Source organism: Aricia agestis, chromosome 8 (assembly GCF_905147365.1).
Source record: "Aricia agestis chromosome 8, ilAriAges1.1, whole genome shotgun sequence".
Classification (NCBI taxonomy): Eukaryota; Metazoa; Arthropoda; class Insecta; order Lepidoptera; family Lycaenidae; genus Aricia; species Aricia agestis.
The window spans coordinates 17,678,774-17,692,925 of NC_056413.1; the positions used below are offsets into that span (position 1 = coordinate 17,678,774).

The 14,152-nt window shown below is 38.8% G+C and overlaps 1 protein-coding gene across 1 annotated transcript in view; it reads left to right on the forward strand.

The window, feature by feature from the left end:
* The window catches only part of LOC121729411 (innexin inx1), a 45,892-nt gene that overhangs the window by 22,294 nt on the left and 9,446 nt on the right, over positions 1 to 14,152 (forward strand). The window contains exons 2-4 of the mRNA XM_042117922.1: positions 327 to 645; positions 8,282 to 8,389; positions 9,864 to 10,019. Coding sequence (XP_041973856.1) covers positions 394 to 645; positions 8,282 to 8,389; positions 9,864 to 10,019 — 516 coding nt within the window. The 5' untranslated portion in view covers positions 327 to 393. The remainder of the gene's footprint in view (positions 1 to 326; positions 646 to 8,281; positions 8,390 to 9,863; positions 10,020 to 14,152) is intronic.

Genomic DNA, 14,152 nt, shown 5'->3' on the forward strand with positions numbered 1-14,152 from the left:
AACTTCATGCAATCGTCTGTCACGCTCTTACACGGTAGGTTATTCATCAGTTACAGCCATGACTGTGGTAAAACTGATAGCAAAACCTACCGTGTTTGGATGCCTTACGAATATAAACCTAACACACCGCCTAACGTCGTTTCCGTTCGGCAGACTTAGGCACGGTGTTTGTGTGCGTGCGACTAGACGTATACGTGTGTAGATTAGATATTGGTATGCAATAGTTTTAGCGCGACAGTCGACGAGTGCCACACGTATTTTTTCTACGTACCTATTGTAGAATTTGTAGATATGATTTGGGCCTAACCATCACTCTCTTGTTTCAGATCTGCGCGGACCAAACGCACCAACTAAACAAGACTGATTTTATACACATTCCTATGAGCCGGCACCATGTTCAAGCTGCTCGGTGGTCTGAGCGTGTACTTCAAGTACCAGCCGATCAAGACTGACAATGCCGTCTTCCGCCTCCACAACATCTTCACCACGGTGCTGCTGCTCACCTGCTCCGTGATCATCACGGCCACGCAGTACGTGGGCCAGCCGATACAGTGCATCGTGGGCGGCGGGCTGCCCGCCAACGTGGTCAACACGTTCTGCTGGATCACGTCGACGTTTACGATGCCCGATGCGTTTGCTAGAGAGGTAAGTTCTGTCGTGGTCATTGTCAGTCTACAGGGCGTAACAAAACCAAGTGATAATACTTTAGGGTGTGTATGTGTTCCTTGTATAGATTTGACTGTGAAAATAGCAGCGTTGAAAGAGGATTTTTTTTTGTGTTTTGTGTGGGCAAGCGCCCCAGCGTCAGGAATTTTCCCATACAAAAGTTGAAAAAAAAATCTTTCAGCGCTGCTAATTTGACATTGAACTCAATATAGGGGACTCATACACATCCTGAAGTATTATCACTTAGTTTTGTTACACCCTGTATAGAGTACTCTTCAGATCTGATCCATGCGTCGGATGGGCATGTTAAAAGTCGGTCCTGCGCCTGATCTCTCGCCAGTCGTGTCGGTCTTCCGTCCCACTGGGTTATGAGAGTGAAGAAATAGAGAGTGCTCTTGTGTACTGCGCACACACTTGGACACTATAAAATTACTTCTGCGTAAGTTGGCCTGGTTTCAATGAAACTGGCCACCGTCGCCGAAATCGGAGTGGGGAGTATTACTACTCTTCAGTAGGTAGTATAGACTACAGGCCATTTAGCCGGAATTTTTCGTTTTCGCTTCGTTATAGAATCGCCGATCAAAATGTATGGAATTGACATAAGACGAGTCGAACGTCAACGTCATATTAACGAACGCTTATGTCAATTCCATACATTTTCATTGCCGATTCTATAACGAAGCGAAAACGAAAAGATTTTGGCTCACCCCCCAGATTTGTATCTTCTAGATGTTAGCCGAATTGCGATTCCCAAAAATCCAGCACTAATAATAATTTAAATGCTAAATGCTAATACACTGCGTTTTGTTTAAAAACTTTTTTATGCGTGACAAATCCCACAATCCATAAATTTACCGAAAACTGCACCATCGAAACAGACTGACATCTTAAAACAGTAGTCGATCGCAGCTTTTAACGCCATCGAACAATCCGAAAGTCGATTTATATATCACAAGTCAAATAAACAACTCCAAAGTGTTTCTGTGACAACATAGTTTGTCCCGTTTTAGTCCCGAAAAGGTTGTTTTTGTCCCCGTGTTCAGATTGGCCCCAAGCCAATAGAAGTAATTGTTGGAAATGTTATTTCGTTGTCTCCAAGTGTGATTCATGCATTAAAGCATTATTATATTATAAATTCACGAGTCATCTACTGTAGTTTCATCGAAAAATGCAAATTTTATTTTGACTATGGATACTTCACTCGCCTATCCGTACCCCGAATGTTGAGACTTGAGTATAGCTTTGATTCAGTCCGGATTGTATGATGTATAAGCAAAATAGTATTCTCTTAAACGTCAAACTATGTACATACTATATTTTACTTTATACTAGGTTTTTACCAATCAAAATTTACCGATATACCTCGTCTAATTTTGTAATCTATCGAAACTACATTGAAACAATCGACGTTGCTCCTGATTATAATTTGAGACACACATAGTTCTGTGTTCTCTAGGTCCAAAGTCAATTCCCTAATGTCTGTACCCGAAACGAATACGTAATGGCATGAATGGTAAATGTAGTATTGTTGTCGACAGCAAATCGCCGCAGCGAGGAAACCAGCAGTTATGAAGTGCAAACAATTTGCAATACTTTGCCTCGCTGAGTTGCAGTGACTGCATTAACAATCACTGTAGTTTAGAAATGCTTTCGAGCGGTGAAAATTATTTTCCATTAAAATATTTAAGTCTTTGAAGTGCCTGCGATATTGTTTTCTAAGCATATACAAAGCGACGTGCTTGGTCAGTCCAAAGGAAAACGTCTGGAACGATTCTAGAGATTGGACTAGGCCGACCATATTAATTCAAATTCAAATCATTTATTTCGGGCATCAGTGGCTCATATAACAAATAAATAATTTTTTACCAAAATTTATTTATTTTTTTATTATAAAAAATTAATACCTTTTGTGCTTGGCCAACCATACGGGCATTTCAAGCGACGTATTGTGCCAGGCTCTACAATATTTTAATAGAGAATAACTGTGTAAATCGACCACATAAAGACCTTATTTTCAACTAGATGACGCCCGCAACTCCGTTGGGTCAAAATGCGCTTTTCGCGCGGGAACCGTACATTTTTCCTATGTCCTTTTCCGGGACTCAAAGTATTCCCATACCAAATTTCAGCAAATTCGGTTCAGCGGTTGGGCGTGAAGATGTAACAGACAGACAGACACACTTTCGCATTTATAATATTAGTATGGAAGTATGGATGTAGCAGAATTGAGGTACTGGCGTTACCTACTTTATTGTTGTTGTTATTAGGTAGTTGTGCTGGCCTAATTCGCACCTTTCAGACATTCTGGCGTTTCACTTTCATGTACGTTTGTTTGTATGTTGTTCTGAGAGGCAAAGTCCAGACCTGAGTCATGTGCTCCGTTATGATAATCAGCTTCCGTGTACGAGCTGATTCATATGTGACGTAGCCAGACTTTACTTAGCGGTCTCTTGACCAGGTGACTTACTTCCGAAAACGATTATAGAATCGAATCCTTTATAATAAGGATTCGAAGGCCTATTCGTGGCTCGAATGTCACTTTGGACATAGGTTAGTTAATAGTCACATGAAGAGCCACCGCCGCGCACGATCGTAAGCGTGTAGATCAAAACTCAACCTGCGCGACGCCAGGACATCAGTGGCCCACGTGAAGTTAAAGATATATTATAAAGCATAATATTATAAAGCATTTTTACCGTAAAGAAAAGTCGAGTAGGCATCACTTCCTACATAAATGTGTGTGTTCTGTTTGCTGCTAGAACTAACTTGTTATGAATTAGAACAAAGTAATTTTTATTCCTAAATATTGTTTGTTGTGGCCCGCGACACTAAGTTTAAAACGTGCATGTGGCCCGTATAAAAAGGATAAGTATAAGGAAGGAAAGGAGGAGTATTGAGTACTGCTGTTAGTGTAGATGATCGGTAGTAGGTACCAAAGGTAGGTTCTGAGATCAAGTTCATTCGATTCTCGATTGTGTCGGGAATCGGGAAAGGGCGGGATGGCGCACCCAGGGGCCCAGGGACACCAATCACGGTTACGCCTACGTCTGCCGAATATGTAACCAGTAACCACTAACCAGTAACCACCTTTATGTGTACTTTTCTAAAGGTCATTGGTCAAATTGAGTAACCTGAAATGACGAATTTCGCTTCGTTTCTTTCTTACGTAATTCACAAAATCTACAAGCTTGAGATCGAAAACGTCAAATTCTTTAGAAGCCAGGGGCCCAATCTTGGATCTTAAGAGCGATCCAGGTTTTTTGAGTACGGCTGATTCAAAGTAATATTATGCTCCAAGGTTTGATGCGGGTATCAGGTTATCAACAACGTTTATGATGGTTCATCATCAGCCTGCCTAGCATATGCCAACGAGATATCTCACTCTACATGTTTTCTCGATGTTTGATGGTTTGTCTCTTCATCTCTATTGACCCTTTTTTTATCGTTGGGGGAATGCATTTACGCATCCCCGGGGCCTGGGGAGGACCACCGAGGTATGTGGGACTCTAAAACCCCAACGGTGTTCCTGCTCCTGAAGGTGGGACTACGGGAAACACGTGATATACGACCGCAGCATCTCTATTGACCCAAGCATGACAAACATTTTTTCTCGCGTAGATCTATCATCGAAATAACACATTTTTATAGAATTTTGTCGAGATAATGTCGAGATTATGACATTATGAGACGAGTAGTTTTTAATTATCTGGAGAGTGAGATATCTCGTTGGCGTATGCTAGGCAGGCTGTAGACGCTGTAGTATTTAATCGACTTCCAAAATGAAGAAAGTAAGCTATTTTCGGTCCTACAAATTACACGACTGAAATAATCATCTGATGCTGCTAATGCTGATGGTGTAGAGTAATGTTTAATAATCGTTTCTGAATACCGTGCCCACATGCAGACGTCTCATTTACGCAGAAGCCTTGCATAACTTTACAATGGATGCCACTAAATTATACCTTCATGCGTTATGCGCCCAGCGCCATACGCGCAGCACGCTGAGCCCTGCAGCATATTTTAATTGCTTTTGTTTTATTAATTAAAATATGCCTGTGCCTGTTACTTCATCCGTACTAATATTATGAATGCGCGAATGCCTGTCTGTCTGTCTGAAAAGTTGTTCTCGTCAATATTATGATATTATGAATATAAGGATAGGATAGTATTTTATGTCTAACTAGATGTCCCGCGCGGCTTCGCCCGCGTAAATTAGGAATTTTACAGAAAACGTACATTTTCCCATAAAAAATATTTTCCCCGTTTTTCCCGCATTTTCCTGAGTTTCTTCGGTCGTATTAGTCTTAGCGTGATAATATATTATACAATATAGCCTATAGTCTTACTCGATAAATGATCAATCTAACACTGAGATAAGTTTTTAAATCGGACCTGTAGTTCCTGAGATTGACGCGTTCAAGCAAACATACTCTTCAATGTTATTATATTAGGTAGGTATAGATTTTTTTTATCTATGGACGCTTCACACCACGTCAGTCTGGCCCCGTGGTAAGTACCTGATGGACTTGTGTTACAGGTACCCCGTACCAGACAACGGAAATATATTTAATACTTTTATACTATACATATATTTAAGATTTTTATTATATGATACACATATTTAATACACAACCATGACCTAGGAACTTTGAAAACTTTTTGTTCCGTCGGCGGGATTTGAACCCGCAACCTCCGGCTTGAGCTACCAACGCGCTCACCACTGAGCCACAGAGGTCGTCAATCTATTTTTAGAAATAAAATAAAGATTTTTTTTTAATTATCGCTTGACAAACTCGAGTCTCGATCTAAAAGACTATGAAATGGTATAATATGGTAGTGATGATGATGATGATGATGATGAATGTAATTTGCGTAGTAGCATATGGTTCCTGTTCTTAAAACAACGCCGAAACTCCCAAACTTGTATCTATAAAGAATCAGGAGTTCTCTCAGCACCTTCCGAACCACGGTATACCGGGTATATCTCGGTGCAAAATCTTACTTGTTGGTAGCATATGCTTAGAATACTTCTCACGAAACCGAAGTCACCACACGTTTCCCTATAAGTTTTGAGGAGTTCCCTCGATTACTTATGGATCCTTCATCAGATCACCACTTTTGTGAATATAAAAATCGGGTAACATACGGCGGAGTAATCGTTGAATATAAGAAAACGAACATAACACCTCCCCCATTTTGAAAGTCGGTTAAAATTGTAGCCTATGTGTTATTCTGATGTATAAGCTATATTATTGTAAAGTTTCATTAAAATCCGTTCAGTAGTTTTTGCGTGAAAGAGTAACAAACATCCATACATCCACACATCCATACATCCAAACAAACTTTCGCCTTTATAATATTAGTAGGATGTAGCCTATAATATATTATCACGCTAAGACCAATAGAAGCGGAGCACCAATGAAGAATGTTTCAAAATCGGGTGATTTTTCCTATTGTGCTGCGTAAACGATAAAAGTTTCGCAAAAATTGGCAGAATTTTCTTTATTTACCCATGAATTAGTTACTCTCTCTGGTCTGTGGCTGTTTGGTTGTTCGTTTTGTTCGGTGTTGCTATGTGTCTGTGCGGATGATTTTCTTGCTCTCTGTATTCGATGCCTATCCCTATCCTGGCTGAGGCGAGCCTCACGCTCTACAGATGATTCTCTTTCTCTCTGTATTCGATTTCTATCACTATTCTGGCTAAGGCGAGCCTCACGCTCTACAGACGATTCTCTTTCTCTCTGTATTCGATTTCTATCACTATTCTGGCTGAGGCGAGCCTCACGCTCTACAGACGATTCTCTTTCTCTCTGTATCCGAATTCTATCATTTTTCCGACTGAGGCGAGCCTCACGCTCTACAGACGATTCTCTTTCTCTCTGTATCCGAATTCTATCATTTTTCCGACTGAGGCGAGCCTCACGCTCTACAGACGATTCTCTTTCTCTCTGTATCCGATTTCTATCACTATTCTGGCTGAGGCGAGTCTCACGTTCCGTTGACGATTCTTCATCTCTTGCTGAACGTGCTCTTTTGGCATTCACTGTACTACGACCTATGTTCGAACGACGACGTCTTCCAGGCATGATCGTATAGTAATACCCACAAAGCAACAAATAACCCAATCGCAAAGCAAAAACAAAAGTCCGTTTTTCTAACCAAGTCAAATATATTTTTATCGACAATTCAGAAACCAAAGAACCAGAAACAATGAATATCTGAAAGAAAGCGCTGTGGTTGCTCCTCTGCGTTACCGTCTGCACAACCACACAATGACGAAATACACTTTCTACTACAATAACATAAGCCTCGGCCGCCGCCGCGCGACATATTTTTTGATTCCGCGTAAGTTTATACGTTTGAAAACTTCTAAAGTATTGGTCGAAATTGTATAGTGTAAAAGACAATTATAATCTACATTTAATGTCTTAGCTTCCAAACATGTTTATTTGGATAAGGGTTAATGTTGTAAATTGTTAAAATCGCTTCGTAAATAAGCCATTATTTTTCGTAAAAAGTAAAGAACAAAAATGGCTATTGTGAGTTATCCCTAAGAAATAGACATATACCATCGCGGACTTTTTTGTTTACCTTATTAAGGTGTACAATACTGTAGTACATTATTTTGATCTATCTCGTAGGGTTTAGCCAGCGTTTGCAATATAAACGCAAAAAAATGAATTTATTTACGACATAACATTAGAAACCTCTAAAATTATCAGTGTTTCTCTACCATATTATGCATATGTTATACATATAAACCTTCCTCTTGAAACACTCAATCTATTAAAAAAAACCGCATCAAAATCCGTTGAGTAGTTTTAAAGATCTAAGCATACATACACACATACATACAGACAGCGGAAAGCGACTTTGTTTTATACTATTTAGAGATATACATTTTCGCGGGATAAAGTAATTTTGGCGTAGATTTACTGGCAACGTCTAGTTCTTAGGAATATCTTAACGTTTTGTGGCATCGGTTTGCTATATTTAATTGAATCACTTGACAGTACCAGAAATACTCTGTCTTCTGGTGAGCCCCTAAGTAATTAAACAGACTTTTAAGTTAACTAATCTCAAAGACTTAGTCAATGTCGTCAGAATAAATCATGACAAACAATTTATTACTCTTATATTTCTTTAAGAAATATTGCGTAATCCGGCTGATTTTAGGTCGACAAACAATAAGTGACTTGTAGAAAGTATCAATTAGATTATATAGGTTGAACGTGAGGTTGAATTAACTATTTCAAACGTTTAAGATAAAGTAGCTAAAGTTTAATTAGTCAATATTAAAAATGCAATATGCTCAAAATCAACAAAGCTTCATTCTACATAGCTTTGTGCTATAGTTCAAACTTGGTGTTTCTTGTCTTTTTTGCACTGTAGTGATGATGCAGGTTTCTAAAGACAGGTATCTTGCCAGGACTTTATCTATTTATCAGAGCTTTGGATTATCTACTTCCAAAACATTTACCCAGTGCTGTTAAATAGATAAACTACAGTAAAGAAACCTCATACTCCTTCCTTAAATCCTATAAATCTATGGAATCGTCACTATTTACCCTCAATAACCTATCATTGGAAGTCTCTAACAGCAGTCTGTCGGCAGGTGGGCAAGCAGGTGGCGCATCCTGGCGTCATGAACGAGTACGACAGCTCCCAGGACAAGAAGTACTACACATACTACCAGTGGGTCTGCTTCGTGTTGTTCTTCCAGGTAAGCACTAAATAATCTGTACTACTTTATTTACATAGCTCAGGTTTAAGATCAGCGGGGCTAAAATGGTCACATTTAGCAAATCCTCTCAATCAATTCAAATCAATTCAGCAAATGAATTGTCAAAACTGTCAAACTGACAAATGTCAATTCAGTACAAAAATACAGAAATGAATTGCAAGCAGAGTTGCATTTTGCGATTTTAGAAAAATGAATCATATTATAATTCATATCATGATTCTTCAAAGCGACCATTTTAGCCCCGCTGGGCATTTTAACTAGCTGGTGGTCACGGTCCTCATAATTCTGGTGCTCAAATTTATTCAATTTAAAAAGTTTATACGTTATATTTTGACGTTTCAATTTTTTAAAATATCTTTTAAAAGTTAAAACCTATAAAGTATTAAGACCATGATCACTTGAAGAGTGAAGTTTATATAAATGAATGCTATGAGATCAACAGCATATTAATTATTTCATATTAAACTAAAGTATCCATTAAAACAATTTCGGCTCCACGTTAAATACAAGCTATTACGAACGTATAAAGGGGCATGAACATGATCATTGATGGCCTAATAAAAGATCGTCGTCGATTGTCGGGCTTTGCTACAGCCTTGCAATTATGGTATCCATCATGATTCATAGCATAAAGACGCCTTTGTTTTAAGACCGTTTCATGATTTTCATGATGGAAGTGTAATACTCCACATTATTATAATAACTGTTCCGCACTGTTAAATTGTCACCAAAAACTTGTGACCAACTTTCCGAGTGTTTCCGTTACACGACTGACTGCTAATTGCTAAGTGACCGGTCACGACGTATGTGGTAGTTACTGTAAATAGTGGTTAACAGTGGTTATTGACTCCTTTGGTGCTTGACCTACTGGGGAAATTATGTGTTGTCAACAAAAACGTGACGGAAATGGGATTGAAATGGAAATTAAAAGGGAAAATCAAAGTTCTGACAGGCGCAAGACAGTTGTTTTGTAATATTATTATTAACTAGCTATTTGACCGAGCTTCGCTCGGTATTCGATAAAACACGAATAAAATGATATTTTCTAAAAATTATTCCTAGCTAGATCGATTTATCGCCCCCGAAACCCCTATACATAATATACTAAATTTCATGAAAATCGTTGGAGCCGATTCCGAGATTCCAATTATATATTCATATATTATATACAAGAATTGCCCGTTTAAAGATATAAGATTAATTAATTCTTTCATTAATTAATTAAAATTAATATTCTATGTTGTTTGTGTTATAAAATGTTTGTCGTTGTCTCCGATTTCCGAAACCATTATCGCTCTATGAGACACCTTATGGACAATAAGCGATGAAGCGATTTAATTCCATCTGGCGAATTGTTTGCTTTTTGCTTCTGTTTCTGTATGTAAACCTTAAAACGTTCGAAATTTGAATCTACTCTGAAAGACGCCAGTAAATTCTTCTTTTACGATTGCAGGCCATAATGTGCTACACTCCCAAATACTTGTGGGACGCGTTCGAGGGTGGCCTCTTGCGGACGATAGTCATGGGCCTGAACATCGGCGTGTGCCAGGCCAAGGAGAAAGAGCAGAAGAAGGAAGCCATCATCTGCTACCTCATGAGGTATGAGCGGGTAAGTGAATTTCGATTACAATCTGCAGCTGACTTCAGTTTCACGGCGATTGCAGCGACCGGTGAGCGTGAAACTAAAATCAGCCTGACAGTGGAATCTGTTGGTTTGACATTCCATTGGTAAACTTGTGTGTTCAATTTCAAACTCCAACTTCGCCAAAATGTCTATGGTATAGACTATAGACTATATAATAGATAGAATTACAATCATGTTTGCAATCACGGTTAGCAAGTCATGGCTGAGTAGAATGGGGCATTTGGCCAAATCTTATACTTGAAGGTCAATTGGCTGGATTTGAGTTAAAACGGGAAAATTTACGCTAAAATGGTTGATCATTTCATGCATTTATATAGACAAGAATTGTTCCAGAACTTTTATTAATATGTTTAAAATATTAGGACATTATACTTTCTAATGAGTTCGCAGTAAGTAAAGAAAGATGTCGTGTTGCGAATACTGAACACGGGAAGTTCGTGCTGTGGGTTACAATGCACCAAGTTCAATGGTTCGCGTTCCTGGCGTTTGTTGATACGTTGATATGTCTGATGAATGCACCATTGTCAATGCACCTTATGTTCATGAGGATTGCAGACAGACATACAAGACGTCTAACAATATTATGTTCTCACTGGAACGCTACAAGAGTAGCCACAGCAGTAGATCTTTATGCATAGACACACTTCGGCTTCTTGTAACCTGCCTGCCTAGAATACGCCAACGAGATATCTCACTCTCGAGATAATTAAAAACTACTCGTCTCATTTAATGTCAAAATCTCGACATTATCTCGACAAAACTCTATAAAAATGTGTTATTTCGATGATGATAGATCTACTACATGATAGATCTACTATGCGAGAAAAAATGATTGTCATGCTAGAGTCAATAGAGATAAAGAGACAAACCATTAAACACCGAGAAAACATGTAAAGTGAGATATCACGTTGGCGTATGCTAGGCAGGCTGTAGGCTGTAGCGGGTAGCCTATTAGAAACCTCAGGAAATTCTCCTCGAATATTGCCAGTGCTAAAGCAATAAATTACTTTGCATTAATTTGTTTTCAAATACATTTTAAGAGCCTTTACTTATAAAAATATTAACAGCGTAATAAAACTATGCAATATTGCTTTGCCTTTGTCAAGTAGCTACAGCTATCGTGGGAAAACTTCAAAGACATGTTAACTTTGTGACTTGTATGAAGACTGGGGAGTACCTAATAAATCTCGTCATACTTTCAAGCGAACAGCAAAGTTACAGTTATTCACATCATAATTTATCCTACATGAACACACGAGTTGACGATTGATCTATTGACGCAATTACCAGTAATGACTAGACCGATCAGGCAGCTGCAGCAATTGAAAACCAATTAGGTGTATTTATAACTCACCATTAGAACCTCCTGTGTGTGCTTGCTTAGAGGACTAGACGGTTATTTTCTTAGTGGTATTTCTCTTGATAATTATTGATTAATAAGTTTTCTTTTCATGGAGGAGGATGGAGGATCCTCTGGAAGAAAGAGATTAGTCTGAAATTATAAATAGTTAAAAGAAAACCTTGCTTGTTAACTTGCTTGTGATATAATTCAAATTTCGGATAATGGATATCCTACACCATGGTCGAGGTTTGCCCTAGTTGGCAATTTTAGCAGCACTAGTCGTCACCCACAAGTCTTAAGTTAATCACAAAATTTTATGCAATTTTTGACGTTATACAGCTATGGAGGATCAGTATATTAGATGTGATTTATACACTAATATTAATAATCAAAATCCCATTCAGAAACTATACATACTATCAACTGCCTACTTGAAAATTACAGAGGCCCACTTATATAAAACATTCGTAATGACCATATAAATTGTTTAGCGACAAATTTGATCCGGCATCAGATTTTTTGCCACATCCGAAATAGAGCGTGGCCGAGCGATCGGCCAGCGACAGTTTTTGTCGCTAGTTCATTGGCCGCGGTGAACGCTCGCTTGCGCAATTCATATCTATCTCTATTGAATTTTTGTAATCAATTCCATCTCTTTATCGATGGTGTTTGCAGGGCCGGAGCTACCATACGGGGTTAAGCCCAGGGCCCCGTGAATTCAAGGGCCTGCTAAGTCAAGTCAAAGTCAAAAATAGGCGATAATGTGAAAGAATTCATAATATAGGTATTATTAAATTAAACAGATAGCGTGCTTCGGAGCCCTGCGAATACTACGACCAACAACCAATGAAACCCATTTCATTAAAGTTATTTTTTTTTAATATTTAGACAGTTAAAAATGTGCTCAGCAGGGGCACTGTCTAGTGTCTCGCCACTCTACTCAGTAGGTTTAATCAAGGCCCCAAGTAGTAGCCCAGGGCCCCTTGAACTCACGGTCCGGCCCTGGGTTTTTGCCACCATTCCGGTTTGGAGAGTTCGAGACGGAATAGGCAGTGGCGGGTCCGTCTATGGCCGTCGGCAGTAATTGCTTTCTTACGTCCGCCTCGCGCAGAAATTCTTGTACGTCGATGAACCTTGGAAATGGCTCTTTGATTTATCATCATTATCTCTAGCATTGCTCTACCGCATCTACCGTCTACACCAGGGGTTCCCAAACTTATTTTGTGTACTGCCCACTTTGAGAACAAATTATGTTTCAGCGCCCCCATCGTTTCAATTTAAAATGCATCCAGATGACATAAATCACTCCCCAAGCCTCTACACAATGCCCCCATTTTTTTCTGGGTCCCACACCGCCCTTTAGACCTTCAGCGCCCACAAGGGGACGTTATCGCCAACTTTGGGAAAGGCAGGCCTACACTCTACATGCTAGGATTGTATTAGAAGTGTGTCTGCTTTTTCGTCTGTCTTTCTGTCGCCTCCCGCTTAAACGACTAAAGTGATTTTGATGAAATTCGATATAAAGATACATACTTTAAAACTCGAGGAAGAACTCGGGGTTCATGCAGGATAAACGTATTCCTGTGCGAACAAAGTTCTTCACAATATTTCTATTTCTTTCAATCGAACATGATGTGCATACTAAGTCCTTCAAGCCTTTAGTATTTCTAAGGATCACGCAGTTTTTCCTTACCTGACGAATTTCTTACGAATTTTATAAAGCTAAATAATTTTTGTGGGTTTCCCGAGTATCGATTGTGCGACATGTGCCCCGTGTGTGCCCCTGAGTCACCATTAATTACACCGGTTCGCGGTATAATTTTATACAGGAACAGTTATTAATCAATTTACGGTCATATTTTGTGCATAGTGTCAGCTTCCCGATTTTAATTATGTTCGTAGAATTCAAGACTCATTATCAAATTTCGTAGAATCCTACGAAATAATGTTGAATTTTGATCTTGATTTCTACAGGGTATTTGAATTTTTAACGTTAACTCTCTTGCTGTTTTGTATAAGAACAGGTTAATAATGAATTTTAGGTTGGGTTGCACCAGAGGCGTGGTTAAAGTTAAAGTTATGGTCAAAACTCAAAGTTATGGTTATAGTTAAGGCTAATTTAACTTTAACCTTAACTTTGACCACAGAATTTGACAGAACACGTTGCTGGTCCGACAAGGCTTTATAAGGACGTGGGCGGGGGCGCTGCTGGTAAAGGAGAACTGTCAAAAATGGCTTATTTGTATGATGACAGCGTTAGTTCCTTTTTTCGCCACGTGCATTTAAAGCCTTGTCGAGCTTTATAGTTATGGTTAAATATGGCGACTTGATAGCGTCCATTTTTAACTTTAACCAAAGATTTGACATTTTGCATTTTAGTTAAAGATAAAGTTACAGCTAAATTTACAGTTATAAGTAGTTAAAGTAAGTTGGTGCAACCCACCCTTAGTATCATGAATGCGTTTAGTATCATATATTTTGCGAAAAGTGTCAGTTTCTTAATCATTCAATAATTTCATTTGTAGAACTTGAAATTCTCCGAAATAAGTTTGATCGCGGGTCATTTTGAATTCTACGAAGACTTTCTCCAGGGTCTTTAAATTATGTTCAGGTGTACGTAATTCTTATGGCGGCCTCTTTTGCCGCTTTTTGCTTTCTTATTTGGATCAGTAGCTGGGCAAGTAAAAGCTTGACGAATCCACCAGAACAAATTGAAGCTTCATTAAATATTTCGTTAATTTGTGTCAAAAAAGTT